Genomic DNA, 18,625 nt, shown 5'->3' on the forward strand with positions numbered 1-18,625 from the left:
TCTGAAGGGGGTGGTCGGGGGCATGTTACGGGCTGACTCTGTGATTTAAGGAGTGGCAAGGATGTCTTGCTGCAATCCTGTAATGCAAGTCTGCTTTTGCTCTTGCAGCCTGAGACAACTGAGCCTGGATATGCTGGGTTTTCCCCCAGGTTCAGGTTCTACATCGGCTTCTGACTTCTGACTGCTTTGTGCTACACCGAACGCTGTATGGATGCTACATGGGTGAGCCAGTGTGGGCTGTTCCGCTGTTTTTGCTAACAGCTGCCTGAGCTGCCTTTATCTCCTCCTTAGTATTTATTTTTTGGATGCATTGATTTCAGAGAAGATGTGCAGCAATGAAAAGAGAGTCTATACTCAGGATGTCACTATTGGGGATAAAAATGGAAAGCATTAAATGAATGTGAGGGCGAATGCACAGAAACTTCATTTTTTTAATATGACCTTTTTTTCTCTTTTCTTGGATTCAAACTGGCCTCACCCAGCACCCTGACTCACCTGCCTCCTCCTTCTCCCCTGCACACCCTCTCCCTTCATCCCTAAGTTCTCAGGACAATGAGATTCTCATCAGCATCAAATAACCTTAAGAACAAAGGCTCTGGACTATTGACCCCAGAGACGGAGTTTCAGCCAAACTAGAGATAACTTCTAGGCTCAGATGTGTTTCAGCTGCAGGCCCAGAAAGCAGCAAAACCAGACAAAGCCATGCCATGGCTGACATCAGGCCCAGCTGCAATGGCCAATGACCCTCGACCCTGGTGCTGGCCCATCAGTAGAAACAATGACACTGACCATGACCCTAACTCCCTGGGTCACCATGGTTAACAATCTTTCCCCTATGAAACTAGTCCCCTGGAAGCTACTGGGGAGCACGGTCTTGGAGCATGACCTCACCTGTGACTCCAGGCATGGGTGCTTCCCAAAAACGAACGCTCCCTTTCTCCGGGCTAACTCCTATTATATGTGTCTTATGGGGCTCTGATGCATGCAGGCAAGTGAACCCCTTTAGCCCAGTAACAAATGTAAACTATTATTATATAGTGGACACTGTGCACAGATGTTCCAAGGATACTGCTACTTAACGTTCATATCTCTAAGACATGGTTACCATCACTGGCCTTATTTTTCAGATGAGACTCAGGACATTAATTACCATGCCTATGGTGACTCGGGCGAATGTGAGAGAGGGTTAGAGTCCAGTAGGCTGACTCCAGTGGTTCCCAGGTAACAAGGAGGAAGTAACTCACAAGACCTGTGATCTCACTCCTACTCCTGGTTCTCCCAGACTCCCGGGTGGCTCCTCCTCTCTGCTAAGATTCATGTATGTCTTGGCTGGGATTTCGGGACACTAGGATGCCACAATTTATTTGTCATTCTCTTAAAGAAAATGGTGGATGTCTGCAGGACTTGTGTATTTCCATATTATGCATACCTGCCCAAGAACTGGCTGTCTTGGTAATTTGGTTGTGGTAGAAAAGGACTAAGTCTAGCCAGACTTCCGAAGAAGCAGCAAAGCCACTCCGCATGCTATATTTGAAATGCTAGCACAAAGCTAGATTTCCTCTCATGAAAGTTACTGATGCCAGGAAATACAGTCTCAGGAAAAAAATTACAGTAACACATTTGTAGAACAGGCTAATTTTTTTTCTCACCATGCAATCACGTTATCCTGCTTGCTCCCCCTAATTATTCCAACAGGTATGAGAAGCTGGGCAGGGCTGTCTACTGACCCACATAAATTAAACTCTTACAGACTCAGAGAGGTTGTGAGAGATGGATCTGAGACTGGCTCTCACATTTTGAGACAATATTTTTTATGAGGGTTTCATTTCAGGGGACCAGAGCAACAGACAAAATGTCACTGTAAATAACATGTACTTCAGTGCTTCTTGAAACTACAAAAACAGTGAGAATTCCTGGAGTTCTGTAGGAGGTCAGAGAAGTACAGTCAGTGGTGGGCTGGAGAGGAGTGGCAAACGCGAGTGTGAGGTTTCCCAGTCACACGTCCGTGCGCCTCCATGTTCAACACGATGGAGAGGTCTGTGGACAAGCACAGCTTCTTGTCTTTGTTAACTGGACAGAAGTGGAGTCCAGATGCTCTTGGACTTACAATGGGAGTAGGTTTGGATAAACCCATTCTTACGATGAAAATATTCCGAGTCGAAAATGCATTTTATACACCTAGCCTACTGAATACTGTAGCTTAGCCAGGTCTACTTTGAATGTGCTAAGAACACAATGAAAAAGCAAGCAAGCAAACAAACACACCAACAAAAAACCCTGGCAACACAGTCCATGGTAGAGTTGGGGGTGTGGACCCTGAGGACCAGGTTTGGTGGCTGGGCCTGCTGCCACTGTCCAGCATCATGAGAGAGAATCTGACCATTTATCACTGTAGCCTGGGAAAAATAAAGCCAAAACATGAAGTTTGGTCTCTACAGAATGCATATTGCTATCACATCCTCATAAAGACCAAAAATCAAAAGTGGAACCATGGTGAGTGGGCATGTCTATACTTTTTCAAGGGGAAGGGGACCGTGAGGAGTAAAATGAGCATTTAGGACCTTTCCACTCCACCCCCACTCTCATTTCCCAAATGGTTGGCTAACACTTCGAAAACACTTGAAACTCCTTTTTCTCTGTGATTTGATTACAACACGGCTCTTCTGTACTAGAAAGAGATTTCAAACCTCCACACACTATTTCCTTCTCTGGGAAACATAAGGAAGTAGTTCACAGGATTAAACTCAGCTTGCTACATCTCACTAAACTCCACCCCAGCAGACAGAAAGACACCTATCCTCCTGCCATGAATAATGCAGATGGGGAGAAATCTGCCCCCAGGTAAATCCCTCCTTCTCTAGCCTGTCTCCACTTCCTGTTGCTCATTAAAGCTAAGACAGCTTCACTTCCCCATTAGACCATTGATTTACGTTACCTCTCACTGAGTCATAACAATATCTAGCTTTCTGTTTTAGTGCTTCTGATTTAGGAACATATTTCGTCACAATTTCAAAGTTGCAAAAGGAACACGAGATTCTACAAACGAGTGTTATAACTAATGGCAGAAATAGACAGAAATGTCTAGCTTCAGCCAAGGTTTACTCAGCCTCTTGGTTAAATAACTATTCTATCACCAATCTCTACTACAGAAAGAAGTTTTATAAACCACAACATACTTAGTTATCCTCATCTATAATTGCTTTAAAATTTTGATTTGAATGGTTACCATTTACTCCCCTAAAATTCAAGTTTTTCCTTAAAAAAGTTTAAGAAAATTTGGATTTCTAAGACAATGATTATCGAGACTTACTAAAATAGTAATGTGTTATTGTTATCCATCTTATTTGAAGGCTGAAGTGGGAAATATTTGTGGGTCTGTATATGTTCACATAGAATGTACTTGAAGTTTGCTAGATATGGCTTTTCATTAGTAACTTCTACTGACAATTACAGAGCTCTCAGAAATGCTATTCCTATTTTTCCCTTTTCAGATATTGTGATATGATTCTGCCTCAGTCAATCTAGGGACAAGAGTATAATGGGCACAACATTGGCTGTTAGTCTGTTCCTTAGTGGAACACCAGATGTATCAAGAATTTTCTCTGGGAAATTCTGCTAAAGCCCTTAAAATCTGACATAGTTTCATCTTTCTACAGCCATTCAAGACAAATTACCTTTGTACAGTTTTTTTTTTTCCGTTAAACAAAACCAACATTTGAAGTGGTTTAATATTTAGCCCAAATCATACTCCTAAAAAGAAATGTCACACGAGGTTTCCATCCCAGGTCGCCTCCGCCCAGAACCTGCACTGGAAGCATCCTACCTCAGCTTGTGTAATTCCCACTGACCACTTGCTCACCGGTCTGCCGCCAGTGGTGCCCCGATCCTTCCCTTCACTGTTCTGCCACAATGCCTTCCTACACATAACTGGAAGTTTTATGAGTATGGAATTCAGTTATTTCTGTGTAGCTTTCTATTTCCGAGTAATTGAAACTTAATCAAATGTTGATTCTTAAAACAGTGATTCAATTAGCATCTAGAATTATGTTATCATTTCCAGTAATTGTCAAGGGTTTGAAAGCTACACTCGTCTCAGAAGGTAGCTCTTTATGTAGCTATAAAGCTATATTTGGAGCTTTATATCACTTATGTAATGTTGTGTATAATTCTCTTTTTTCATTTCTTTTCAAAAGATTTTCTGTGCCCATTGATAAAAATGAGCAACTTACGAATTTGGAGACCATAAAGAAAGCTCCTAGTTGAGAAATGCTACTAATAATCAAATACAGACCAGAGACTCATCACAACCATCAGTGGGCCACTGAACCCATAACACAGAGAGCGACGGCTGCCAACCCTGTAGAATGAATGAGTGCCACACGTACACCCAACACGTAAACTTCACTCCGTGAGGCTAAATGAGTTCTAATTCAGCATGTTATCGCTGAGGAGGGAGAACTTCGAATATCTAAAATGCATCAAATAACTGGGTTTTCGTCTGTCATTGTCTTCTTTACATACAGTCCAATTTCTATTTTATTGGCACGTTGTTTTTGTTTGCCTGGTTTAAAAGATTAGCCAGTGGCATGGAAACTGGCATGGAAAGCAATATCAGGGACCACTCCATATACTTAATCATTTCATTATTTTCCAACACAAATTTGGCAAGAAACTAGAAGCAAAAAGAACAACGATGCAGGAAGCAGGCCTCACCATGGAAACTGTCTGAAGAAATGTGTCTCCAATGACTTTTGTGGGGTTTTAAAACATATTTATAGCTATCATACTCACTGATGCCCACAGCGGTAATGAGCTTGATTGCCAGTTCAGGAATTTCACATTGAATAAAAAACGGCTCCAGAATGTAGCGTCCGAAGGCCAGAGATATCACAGCCGTGGCTGCAGGGCTAGAAAACACATACATGTAGGTTACTAACAAAAAATACTATCTTCACCAGACTTTTTCTACCAGGAGGGATTTTTTTTTTTATTCAGTGTATGGCACCCATTAAATAGGAGAATATAGTTTCCAGGACTTCACATACATTTCAGATGAAATATCGTCTATAACCTTGGTAGATAGTTTTTAAACTTCACATTCGCTTGGGAGCAAGTTTGGGTGTCATCAACTTTGCCTCCCATGGCTGCCTGTTCCGCCCTTGACAGTCTAGTTTATTACTTGAGATCCAGACAGTGGTGAGCTCCAGAAGAAGCCATCTTCGTTCTCAGGACATCAACAGGTAAACCCCAGCCCCAAGAAGCGGTGCTAATAGAGCAAATGGAATGGGTTGGGGTCTGGCAAGGAGAAATGAATGCAAAACTCAACCAAAAAACTAGTGTTTACTGCAGATATAGGCTTATACCCTTGATACTGTATTATCATTATTTTTCCAGTACAGATGAACCCTTGAAGAACCAAGTGGTTACTCTTAATTCCACAGAAATATTTAGATGCAAAGTATAAGCTGAAAAATAGGAGCACTCTTGTAATTTAACACAAGTGAGAAAATATATGTGAAATCAGAAAATGAAATAAGTTCAGGTATAGAGCAAAACAGGGAACAAACCATTCTCCTTTAAGTCTTCAAATATTTCTGAGAAAATTATACATCTTTTCAGTTTCAATGCATGTGTATATGAATGCATATTCTTTGGATATGCGGCTTTGGATAAGCCCCTGGGATGATCTAACGCCCCAGATAATCTTCCTTTCCAGCTTCCCGCCCTTCTCACAGGTATCCCACACCCACGCCCAGGCCCTGGAATGTCAGGAGACCAACCACCTGTACGCGTTCCAACCTGGGCCTGCTGGCACCACACAGCTCTGTACACTTTGTTAGACATTCTTCTTTTCCCAGAGACCCTCTCCTCTTCCAAAACAGGACTATTTTTCCCCACCATTTATAAATCTTCTGATGTGTAAAATAAACTCTGATCATGTCATTTTAGTGCCTTCAGAACAAGCTCATGATGTGCGAAAATCCTTCAATGGCAGGCTCCACCCACTCTACACTTTCCCTTGCTTTTCCTCACCAGGAAGATCTTATCCTTCACCTGGAGCTCATGTGACTCACAGACAGCTTTTTTCTGCCTCGGATCTTAGTTCAATCTTCCTTTCCCCCAGAAAGCTTCTCCAGCCCCCTGACCGTGTGAGAGCCCCCAGGGGAGACGCTCTCAGTGAACCGTGGCTTCCTTTTCATGGTGCTGATCACAGTAGTGACCTTCTGTGCCATATGCGATTTCTTCATGGATGCCCACCTCCCTCACTGGACCCGGAGCTCCACCAGCATGAGACTGCGTCCCTCTAATCACTGTTTGACCCCCCAGTGTTCAGTCTGTCATGTAGTAGAAACCCAATCAATAGTGACTACATGGTGATTGTACGAATTCAATCCAATGGCTCCTGTTTTGTGCTACTATGCTATTTTTTTCCTTGAAATCTATGTTTTAGAGATGATGGCTTACAAAAGTGACTTTATCTGAAGTACCATTTTAGTATTAAATACTTAAACACCACGTCTATCATTGACAGAAGAGAAGTGTTAATAAAGTATCTAGATATTTTATCACTGCTCAAGTCATTCATTACTCTGTTTGAAAGACCAATTGCACAAAGTGAGCCATTATTATAAAGGAATTATATAAACCCATTTAAAAACCTTCTAAAGAACAAACTGACAGTGACCGGAGGGGAGGGGAGTGATAATGGGAGACAGAGGGACAGGGTCAAGTCAAGGAACATGTATAAAGGACCCATGGACAAAGACAATGGGGAGGGGAGGATTAAATGTGGGATGGGGAGTGGGTAGGGCAGGGGAGAGTAGTGGGGAAAAACAGGGACAACTGTAACTGAACAACAATTTTAAAAAGCTTCTAGAGTACATCTGGGCAATTTCCTCTACCAATACACACACACACACACACACACACGCACACCATGAATTAGCTCTACTATAATTAAAGTAACATTTGATTATGAGCTCCTTCAGAAGAGGAATTATGACTCAGTTCACTTTAGATCTCTTCCACTTGCGTGTCCCGAGTCAGGAGCAGTTTGAGGGATGAACACATTACTGAATGAGCACTCTACCTGTGCTACTGCAAACGAATGACCATGCTCATCACAGTGCCAAGCAATCAGCCAAGGCCATCCAACCAACACAGGGGTTCAAGTCCAGTTCTTTCAGGCTCCAAAGCCCACCATCCAGACAGCCCCACACTTTAAGTAATGGGCTTATTTGAATGCTGAGTATTTGAGTCAAAATCTTATAACCTTAAACTTTCAGTCACATTTGAAATAATCTAATGTCTAAGGTACTTGGGGCACTGAATTAAGCAGTAGAAGGTTACAAAAAGTGTGTGACCTGGTCTTGTGTGCCTGATATGACGGCAGTTCAAACAGGGATCGAGAACACAGACACCCAAAATGCTAGGTAAGAATACAAGACAGCGTGTTCATGTCAAATGAGAAGCAGAGACTGCACCTTTCAGGAGAAACAGAGAGGAAAGAAATACCTTAAACTAGGGCAAACAGGAAATTAACTGTGGAAGAGATGGAATTTCAGCTGACCTTTAAAGGGTAAGATTCAGATCATCAGAAAAGAGTAGAAGGCATGTCCTGGAAAATCCCATGTTTTAGAGAAGGAACAAAATACTTCTTTATCATTATTTCCTTGTAATAAGTTTTAAATAATGCAGAACTATTTATAATGAGAACAGACCTAACAAAGAAGTAAACACTACTCCAAGATCTTGGTTAAAAAAGAGACTCCTGGGACAATAAAAATCAAGATTAGTGTTAATCTGATTCTTATTAGAGCTCAGTCTTTGCCACCTCGCCACAAATGACGGGATAAAAGCTCACATGAGTGCTCAGCTGTGTATTTCCCGCACATTTACACAAAGAACAAGTTTTCCTAGTTACCTCTGTTAAACTCTGTAATCACGCAGTGCAGGTCATGTTTTCCAAAAGCAAGTAAACCTAAGGAACTGTGCTGCTCTAAATGTCTCACAAATGACATCACAAGTTTCCCATGAAGCAGACGGGAACTTGCTATTCACAGTGACTTAGCACAATAGGGTTTGATTCTTCATTGCTGCAACAATAAAATCAAAAAACATTTCCGCAACTGTAGGACACTGATTTGTTTAATGTGAGGAAGTGAGTCATTTATGTCGAGTAAAGTCTTACTTTTTTTTTTAAGTAACAAACTTGCCAACACACTAACTTGTGAAGCACAGAAGTCTCCTAGTCATGAAAACAGAGTACAGTTAAATGTCTTAGGGATGAGATGTACAAGAATAAAAATCCCAGCTCTCAGCAGAGCGCTTCACTTTGACCAGTCAAAGGATATGGTTTATCAGGGTGGATTTTGATGCTTCATGTCCTTGCAGGTTAATTTCTTTCCTGGAAATGTCATCAGGAATACTTGAAGATTAAAGGAAAGCAGCTACTAAAACATTTGGCACGGTCAGCAGACTACTGCCCATGGCAAAACTGCATTGAAAACATTAGTTGAGAAAGTATTTCATCACAGACTCTGTGTCCTAAGCTATTTTAATTAATTTACTTATTTTTTAAAAGGCTCTCAAATTTTTTAAAAACATTTTATTTATTTACTTTTAGGGAGAGGGGAAGGGAGGGAGAAAGAAAGGGAGAGAAACATCGCTGTGTGAGAGATACCCACATTCCCCCAGCTGGTGACCTGGCCCACCACCCAGTCATGTGCCCTGACTAGGAATTGAAATGACAGCCTTTTGGTTTGCAGGCTGGCACTCAGTTCACTGAGCCAGACCATCCAGGGTAATTAGTTTAAAATAATCATGGTAATTCAAAGAAGGGTGTAATGAATAGGTTTATTTTTCTTAATTTTTTCCTATTTATGCACTTACCGGATTATGAGCAGTTCCACCCAGACTCTTACAAAAGCTGGTAATGGGCCGAAGACTTCCAGAATATATGTGTAATGACCACCAGATTTCTTTATGCTGGTTCCCAGTTCAGCATAGGACATGGCTCCTATGAAATATTTATAATAAAAAGGTGCAAGGATAAATACCACCAAGTCATCCAGCAGTCGATTAATACAGCATTGTTTCTATTGCATGGTACATTACTACATCTTTTGGTCTGAATGACATCCTTATTTTAAGACAAATAACGGTCATCTAATCGCTAAAGAGCCACCAAATTCCTCACGTAGTTTCCTTAAATTCGAGATCCAGTCCATTCCATTTAAACTATGTAAGTTTACTCAACATGGTAATGAAAAACTGCTAAAACAATATCATAATATTAAGAATTTTGAATGTCAAGGCTAGGAACAAGGGAAAAAGAAGAGCTAGATGCCAACAATACTAACCTATTTTTCTGTTTTCTTTTTTATTGAATTGATTGGGGTGATACTGGTTAATAAAATGATATCGGTTCCAGGTGTACAGTCCTATAATACATTAGGTTTCAGGTGTACAGTTCTATAATACATCATCTGTATATCGTATTGTGTGTTCACCACCTCAAGTCAAGTCTCCTTTCATCACCATCTTTGAACATAACTTTACACCAAGGTAAGAAATGATCTCAAACTGACCTCATTATGAGAATTCTTTTAATACATATTTTTGTAGTGCATCAAAATAAAGATTTATCTGTTTTTCAGAAAAGTATAAACTCAAGGTCTTGAAAGGCTTCACTTACTTTACAGAATATGTTTTGTATGTAAACAAAATAAATTTTAATTTACATATTCTATTTCCAGAAAATATTTTTGGGTGTTTTTAAAGTATAAACTTCTGGGTGGTTGAAATAACATACTTTTAAAAAAAGAGATGCTATAAGTTGTATTTATTACATTAGGTGGAATTAATTATACGACAAATTCTAGCATTCGGCAATACAGTCCCATGGACTTGACGAAGTTCTGTAACCTCCCCAAACTTAGATTTTGTGTATCGGTTTGCTAATGGAGGCCAAGGACAAGCTGGGCCTGACACATGGAATGAGCACCTCCTGATGAACTTGAACAACGACTTACCAAGATGATGAACAATATACCTTGATATAATGTGAAAAGTTCTACCATACTGCTAAATTCTCAAATGTAACACACAATTTTCACTTGAGCTACTTCAGAGACTAAAAGTGTGGGAACTTATCACTAGTCAGTAATTCTTCAGGTAGAACTCCCCTATGTGAGTTGAATTTGGATATTCAGTGAAAACTTAGTGTCACTTACCCTATTCCTGAACCTAGCATTTTATCGGAGTCACCAGGGAAGATTTTTTTATTTAAAAGTAAATGAAAAACAGATTCTAGGGCCATACCCCAGACCTGCTCTCTATCCAGGTGAGTGCAGACTCCTCAGTAGAGGGATCCAAGAGAAGCTATTACTTTAAAATTGGCACAGATGATTCTAAAGTAACTAGTCTGCAAGTTGATATTTGGCGGTCACCGATATAGCTGGCCTATTTATAAATAATTATGGCTCTTTGCAATTCACTGTCTGTTGGAAGCCAGTTGCCATGTTGGTAGGCTGTTCAGAAAAACATCCACTATAAAATGTTATTGGAAAGAGTCTTAAGTAGCAAAGAATTTATTTTCAGAGAATCAATACCTAGACCTGTGCATGCTTTGCAGAAACTCCAGGATGGTTGCCTTGGGTTTAAATTGAGTTCTGGAGGATTGAGATTTTCATTTAAAATTCTCAAGCTCCATAACCATTTTACCCAGATGAAAAAAGTTCAAAACAGGATATAAAAATCCATGTATTGATCCCAGCTTTACAAAAAAAATAAAAGATTGCAAACCAAATATATAGATTCTTTACTTTTAGTTCCAGAGTTTTAGAGTTTTAAAAGAAAGACTCTCTCCCTTACACTTTGCTTTGCTTCGTGTTTGGACAGCTCACTGGTCAAAAAGCTTCCAGTAAATTAAGAGACAAATGCCAAGCAGATACTGATATGCAGATTTGTTGGGAACCGCCCTGCTTTGTTTCAGAAGCTGTAACCTGCCATGGCTAAGGCTGAGTGAGCAATCTTGGGACCATAAACCACTAAGGAGACAAGGCTTATCTCCCTGGCAGGGGCACCGCCTCTGCCCCTTTTACTTCACCCTGCGTGGCCCCCAATGCTTGATCAGTTAGCCAGTGATGGGTCGGATTCCTCAAGGGATGGATGACCTAAGATAGGCATGATCACAGGGAGCCCCAGGGAAGACTTGGGGGGCTATTGAAAAAGGGAAGCAATGGACCCTCACCCCTTGGCTTTGACATAGCCTGAGTCCTCATTCTGTCTGCAATTAAGTCTCCTAATCTCTTGGCTGCCTTACTTCCCCTGCCTGACTTAAGCCTGAAACAATGACAGAGGGCGGTGCAGCCCTGTGCTGGAAAGGGCGGGTTCCCCAGGGTTTGCAGGCCTAAGAAAGAATGCACAAAATCCTGTGAAAACTGCTTTGCTAAGAATGCTCTCAATTAAATAATAAGGGTCTGAGCAGGAAATGAGTTTGTTTCCCAAAGTTTTATAGCCCTTTACCTAACAGACCCTGACTCAGAATAAGCCCTCATAGTTCTTTGTATGTTTATTATCTGATCCTTACTGCCTGACAATGATGATTGATGAGCTTTACCTGTATTCCTGTACAAACTGAACCCAGTAAAAGCCCATTGAGGAAAAGGCTCTTGGCCCTTCTTCTCTGAGAGCTCAGCCACCTTTCCTCACCAAACAGATCATGTCTTGGTAGACTTATTCTCATCCATGGTGGCCAGGGGGGGCCTGCGGGTGGAGCCCCCACACAGATTTACACAGGAGTACACGCCCTGAAATTAACTGCAGAATACCAACTCAGGTGTAACTTCAGCTGGTCCCTTTAGCATTTCCCCCACTGAGCTTGGGATGATACACTTTTGCAGTGTGTCATCCTACTTTTGAAAATTGGCAAAAGCATATTTTCATAGTACAAGTCAACACCACTTTAGCAATTTCAGTGCTCAGAACAACCCATTTTATTGTATCTGAATAACCTGTTAGTGCATACAAAGATGGAATCACACAGCAGGAGCAGCATGTACATAGTACGGGAGGTTCAGGAAAGTGGGTCTGGTTTTTCCTATTAAGACACTGATTTATTCAGAATATACACAGTGCTGCAAAAAGTTATAGGCCAATGGTGCACAAAGTCATTTAAGTCGATCAACAGCTTTACAAAAAAATAAAAGATTGTAAACCAAATATACAGATTCTTTACTTTTAGTTCCAGAGTTTTAGAGTTTTAAAAGAAAGACTTTGGATATTCAGTGAAAATATCCAAAAGGTTTGTCTATAAATGTATATGCCAGACTGTTATAAACTCTTTAAACAAACTCTTTAAACATCAAAAGATTATTCCTCCATGGGTCTTTTTATATTAAAGTTTTGGTTTAACAAGTTTTGTTTAAAATACCTTCTTCCTTTAAAAAAAAAATAAGTACCTAAAATGCCTTGTTACTGATCATAGAAATTTAATTTCTCTAAATGAACGTTCAACCCAATGCATTAGAACATCACAGGCCTTAAGAATGAATGGAATGATAGGTGTATTAGAGCCAAAAGTTAGTACTTGGTCCTAGACTTACGACAAGGAAGTGGTGCCTTTAAAGAGTAGTGTCTTTTGGAATCAAAACACACAATTTGCCAGAGAAAAAGCAAATACATCTTAAACATTTACCCCACAGCAAAAATGAAATTTCTGTTTTTGAACTATTCACCAGTTTTTGTCACCTTTGCACCTAACTCACGTAGCTTTCTAGTAATTTGTTCACCTTATGGGGGACGTTTATTGTCTCTCTACCATTAATCCTCAAATCAATAGAAGAAATCTCGATCTTGGGGGAAAATTAATAATCATATTTCTTCTAGAAGTCCCACTCAGCAAACAGGTGGGCAAATGATCTGCACCCCCAGAGACCGAAGGGACTATCAACAAGGAAAACAGACAACAAGGCAAACACAGCAAAATGACAGCCAACTCCAGTTTCGCATTTAGATTGCAGAGGTTTACAGGCACTGGGGGGACACCAAAGGTGAAAAAAAACCTGAAGGAGGATCTGACCCTTGCCATATACCCACTCGTGACAGTCACGGAGTTATGTGCTGTCACACGTCTTTCCACGCCAAGGGCTATGAAACAAGAGTACCGGGAACTGACAAACACATGAAGTTAAATTAAAAAGGGAAAGCCTGCCTCCCGATGCTTTGCCAGTAAAAAAAAAAAAAAGTCAGTAAAACTTCTGCTGAACTCTCAGCTCTGCGTCAGAATGAGCCACGCCGGGCTCCACCTCACAGGTGTTTCATTCGGCGTGCCACCTGGCAAAGATGCCCCAACACACACAAGTAAGCACACCCGCCCGGTCCAGAAAGCATGTGTTTCACCGGGTCATCGGAGTTAGCCTCTGCTCCGGTTGCCAGGGGGAAAAGTCAGAAAATAGTCTGTCTTAGTCAGGAAAAGCGAGTGCAGCCTGCAGGAAGCGATGTGAAGGAATTCGGGACCCTGCCAACGGGGGACACGGTGCTCAGGTAGTTCGCCTACCCAAACAGAAATCAGAAAACTTGCTGCAGCCTCTGCCATTGCATTCACTCCTTGAAAACGAACTACCCTTTGCTTTCCGGGAGAGCGCACGCCGGCTCCACAGACACACCCCCTCCCCGAGGAGCAGCCGCACTCACCAAACAGGGACAGGACTCCACAGACTGTCCAGACAATCAGGGACATGCCCACGCTGCCCGTGTTCTGCAGCACACCCTTGGGAGAGATGAAGATTCCCGAGCCAATGATGGTGCCAATGATGATGGAGATGCCCCTCAGCAAGGTGATCTTCTTCTTCAGCACCACTGTCTCCTGCCCGGGGGGCTCCTTGCCCCCCAGGGAAGGCAGCCTCCCGTGAACAGTCCCCTGCAGGTAACCTCCACTGGAGATGGTGGACACAACAGGCTTTCTGACCATTGTAGTGACACACGGTGGGGAAAAGGAAACAGGGGAAAAAGAAAAAGAAAAAACTAAAACTTTCAACTTTGCTGTCTCTTGGTGTGACTGACCAATCTCTTCCTCTTTGCTCTCTGATTGTTTCTCAGTGCAATTGTGTTCACAGGTTAAAAAGAAAAAAGCTCAGAGGTGTATTTTCTCCTTCACAGCTATCTGATTCCTCCTCGGAAACACCTGTGTGTTCCTGGGGCTCTCCGGCTCCTCCACCTCCCCGACTACCTCCGTGCTGTGGCTGCCGCGGCAGCCCTATCATAACAAGCCAGTTCAGCTTCCTTATGGGCCGGTATTTAAGCTCCTGCCTGTCACACCAACTTAATCCGGCTAAATGATGATGCAAATTCTCCAGGTTTGCATCAGCCACAGGAGAAGGCTCCAGCATGACTCAGCTCTTTTTTTTTTTTTTTTAACAGTAGCAGCATGTTGCTCAACTGACCTCAACTTTTCAGAGAACAAAGCATGCCCTTAAAAGAGATCTTAACCAACCCAGAAGCAGTAAACTCAGAACAAACCTTCCCAGAGATCAAAGCAACTCTTAGCCAGGGACAAAAGCCCCCGACCCAAGAAAGAGAATGAAAAATGAAACAGGAAATGACCCCAGCATCGCAGAGTTCCTTTTTTCTTTTACACGCAACTGTTTTGATAATAGAATGAAAACCAGAAGTGCAGTGTTTATAACAACAAAATTTAGATTTTATAATCTGTTTCCTGCTGGGTTTTTTTTTTTTTAATGTGTTGGGGTTTCCTAGCAACACAGGCAACTTTAATATTTACAAAGCTAAAGTGATCCTGTGTAGCTGCTGTCATGCACATGATAATTGTGAGCCTCCCTCAACATTAAAAGACCAAAATTATTTCTTACTGCCAACAATAAACCGGTATTTAAAAATCACCATCTGAGTGGGACAAGTTTTAGAAAATACTCATTGGAATGAGCACTGGGAAATACTCACGGTCTGATTCTCCTTAGTACTAGGTGATCTCCTAAACTAAGTAAAAGATAAATATTCTTCCTTTGCATGCTAACCCACTGACTTACTTAAAAACTAATTTAAAAATAAACAATAATTGCAATGACATAAAAACATGCATACAGCAAAAGCTTGAAAAGAAAGACTCAGTAGTTTGGAATGTAATGATATTGTGCACCGTTCTTTTTCTACAGTGTACGAACTATTGTTATATTATAATTATAAATTTGAAATGAATTAGAAACATAAGCTAAGACTAAATTGTTTATTTTGAAACAGTAAGAAAGGCAAAACATTTTTCAACCCTACTCACTCTCTTAAGTGTCCATAAAACAAATACCAAAAGGAAAGAAATCCTGAACATCACGTTTGGCTGTGGTTTAGAGGCTGTGGATTCAGTGAGAGTCGGATGTTACCGTCCCCCTGAAGCTACCCTACACAGGCTATTAAATATGCTTCTGAACGCCAGGACAAAAACCACAAACAAAAAGCCATGTGTGAGAAGCCAGGATGGGGAGGGGTTCAGGATGACACAAGGAGGGAACAGCCACCAGGAAAGCAGCAGGGGGAAGGTCAGAACTAGTTTGTTACATTGCCCCTGGGAAAATTATGCCACATCAGTAGGCTACCATCCAAATAATGGAGGCTCCATCATTACCTTTTTGTATTGCCTCCCTGACACTACGTAATTTGCTGTCAGTAGACCAAGTCAGGGTTTTTCTACAGCCAAAATAAAGACTTCTACCCAGCTGTTGTGTCTTCTAAAAAAACAAAAATGTGTTATTGTTTTTTTTTTATTCAATCTTGTTGGAAGTTTCTGAAAAGAAAACTAAAGAAAGATTGTTCTTCTATCTCTTTTCCACCCCCTCCAAGTCCTTCCACTCGCAAAATTCTCCTGAAGAGTGAACATAATGGAGAGAGGAGAGGCCTTCATTTCCCCAAAGGGGGAACGTGTCAGCTCTGAAGAAATATGAGTTGAAGGTAGAACATTCAGCATCCCGGACAACAACACTCCATCTCTAACTAGCACAGAGTCACACTGTAATTTGGCATTTTGTACCAAATGAGCGAATTTATAAACTGAGACCAAGACCTCACTCAGAGAGGAAGTTAAATAAATTCTAAAAAAGGAAAAAATATTCTTCCAATATCAAATAACATTCTCCTCCTTCATACTATTCTTAAAAAATCTATGACGAAAAATCACTCGTTAGACTAATGGTCAAAAAGAATTGTACCAAAATATGAGTCAGAGTCACACTCAAAAATTCCGGAAAAAAAAAAAAAAACTTCTGCAAAGCTGCATGTACTTACTGAAGATACTAATAACCCTCTTCTAATCACAAAAAAATGGGCAGAAAATGCAGGCTACAAAGAAAATGCAGGTTATTTTCGGTGTTAACAAACCCTTATAACAAATAGTTCTAAACATATAAACTAAGAATCTGGATGGTCTTCAAATACGCATGTACCATAAAAATAAGTTCCAAGCAAATGCATTTCTATTCCTCCTCCTGCTTTCAGCCTTATTTTAAACTCTCCCTCCAAAGTAGAGGAGACTATTCTACTGCTATTTACAAATATGAATTCAGTGCTTACTGTGCACAAGGAATAATCCCAGCTCCTTAAATGCATCTCATGGAAGAAACAGATGTGATATACTACGGTAGCTTCCCCTCTGTGGTAAATTATTTTTACCCCATGATTATAAATATGAGCATATAATAACCTGACCAAAAAATAATCATCTTCCTGGTTGCAAGGCATAGAAATGTGACCTGAGCTGGGATATTTCTAAGCAGAATTAGATTTTATCTTCTCTCATCTGTTGGAAGTGGTAGAGATGTGACTCCAGAACAGCTGGGGGCCTTGTCCTTGTCATGTTGAAAAATGCTCATGAAATAAATTGAAACTATACAGAGATGAGAGACAGAAAATGCCAGCGTCATCAAGCCCTTGTTTTAGTTCCTAAGGGATCCAGATTGGTTGTGGATCCTAAAGATCGTCCTTCATTTCTATAAACTACTTCATTTCCTTGCTAGGTATGCTACCTCATGCCCACACAAAACAACGGCACGTGAATGGTAGAGCTCAGTACAACTGGAATGTCATTTAAAGCTCCTAAACTGGGTCGATGAGACACATGACCATTAGACACACGTGGTTACCAGCAGTAAAATGCAGCTTGTTCAGACTGGGATGTGCTATAAGTGAACAAAATCCACTGAAATTTGAAATCTTATTTTTAAAGAAAGAAGAAGAAATATCTCCTTAATAATTTTTTTTATTTATATCGATTCTACCCATTTCATTCTGTTTTTTAAGGTGGCTACTTAAAAATTCAATTATATGCCTGGTTTGGAACTGTGGTTCACGTTATATTTCTGTGGACAGCTCTGATCTAGAAGAGAGTAGATATATTCCTCAACTTGGTAAAAGCAGGGGTTTCCTAAAAGGGACAGACAAATCACTAACCATATATAAGGATACATTAGAATATATTAAAGTTGAGAATTTCCACTCACCAAAGCACATGATTAAGAGACTGTAAAAGTGAACCATGAGATGAGAGAGAGTATTTGCAGCTGGCAAAGATCTCGTATCCAGAATAAATTAATTACTACACATCAAGAGGAAAAAGCACAATGAAAAACAGGCAAAAAAACTTTAATAAATGCTTTGATAAAATGTCTAAAACATTTGTTGAAACAAAAACAACTGCTCAACAGTATTGGTCACGAGGGCAATGAAAACTAAAACCACCATGAGATATTCATCGCCACCATCACGGTGGCTTATTTGAGAAACACCAACAGGACCAGGAGTGATAAAAATGGGGAACAACTAGAACTCACATTCTGCTGCTGGGAGTGTTACTTGTTGCATGTTTATGCAAAGTCGTTTAGTAGTATCTACTAAGTTAAACACACATACACCCTTTGACCAATAAATCCCATGCCTAGGGACATGCCCAATAAAAATGCAAGACATCCACATACTGGAAGGTGTGCATGAGAATACTGATGTTGGCCATTATTTATACCAGCCAACGCTGAGAGTAATGCAAATGTCCATAAACAGTAGACTGAATACATGTATTGGCGGCCTAAATAATAAAGAGCAAACTTTTAAAAACCTTAAGGAATGTATAAAAGTAAATTTTATGTCAGCAGATAATGCAATATTTCTTAAAAAACATACATGTACATGGCTTACCTAATAAGTTCCTTGCCCAATAAGTTCTCTGTTGTAAAAGAACTTACCACAGAGTCACCTAATAATAATAATGGTCTTCTTTGACTACCAGACATACAATACTAACCCCCATAGTAAACGCTTGACATTTTCTACATTACTACCCTGTTTTGTTTTTCATCACAGCAATTATTACCACTGCTGAGATGGGGGAAGGGACTTTATTGAATTCACTCTCTTATCCCCAAGACGCAGTGCCCAGCACATGGTATTCTCTCAGTAATGTTTGTAGAATAATAAAAATATAAAAACCAACTAAGACAAGTATTTATGAATTTACCAGAATGAAAATTCTTCTGTTCATTAAAAATCACCATAACTATAGAAAGAGACTATATCTGAAAGATATCTATATTTCTCATAGGAGAAAGACTTAAAGTCCTGGATA

The 18,625-nt window shown here is 40.5% G+C and overlaps 1 protein-coding gene across 4 annotated transcripts in view; it reads right to left on the reverse strand.

The window, feature by feature from the left end:
• SLC7A11 (solute carrier family 7 member 11) overlaps positions 1 to 14,261 on the reverse strand; it is a 75,428-nt gene extending 61,167 nt beyond the window's left edge. For all 4 annotated transcript variants that reach the window (XM_053658706.1, XM_037126168.2, XM_053658707.1 and 1 more), the window contains exons 1-3: positions 13,699 to 14,261; positions 8,893 to 9,019; positions 4,792 to 4,907 (exon numbers count right to left, since the gene is read on the reverse strand). In XM_053658706.1, coding sequence (XP_053514681.1) covers positions 4,792 to 4,907; positions 8,893 to 9,019; positions 13,699 to 13,975 — 520 coding nt within the window. In that variant the 5' untranslated portion in view covers positions 13,976 to 14,261. The remainder of the gene's footprint in view (positions 1 to 4,791; positions 4,908 to 8,892; positions 9,020 to 13,698) is intronic.
• Between the last annotated feature and the right edge of the window lie 4,364 nt (positions 14,262 to 18,625).

Source organism: Artibeus jamaicensis, unplaced genomic scaffold, assembly GCF_021234435.1.
Source record: "Artibeus jamaicensis isolate MK-2021 breed Jamaican fruit bat unplaced genomic scaffold, CSHL_Jam_final scaffold_537, whole genome shotgun sequence".
NCBI lineage: Eukaryota > Metazoa > Chordata > Mammalia > Chiroptera > Phyllostomidae > Artibeus > Artibeus jamaicensis.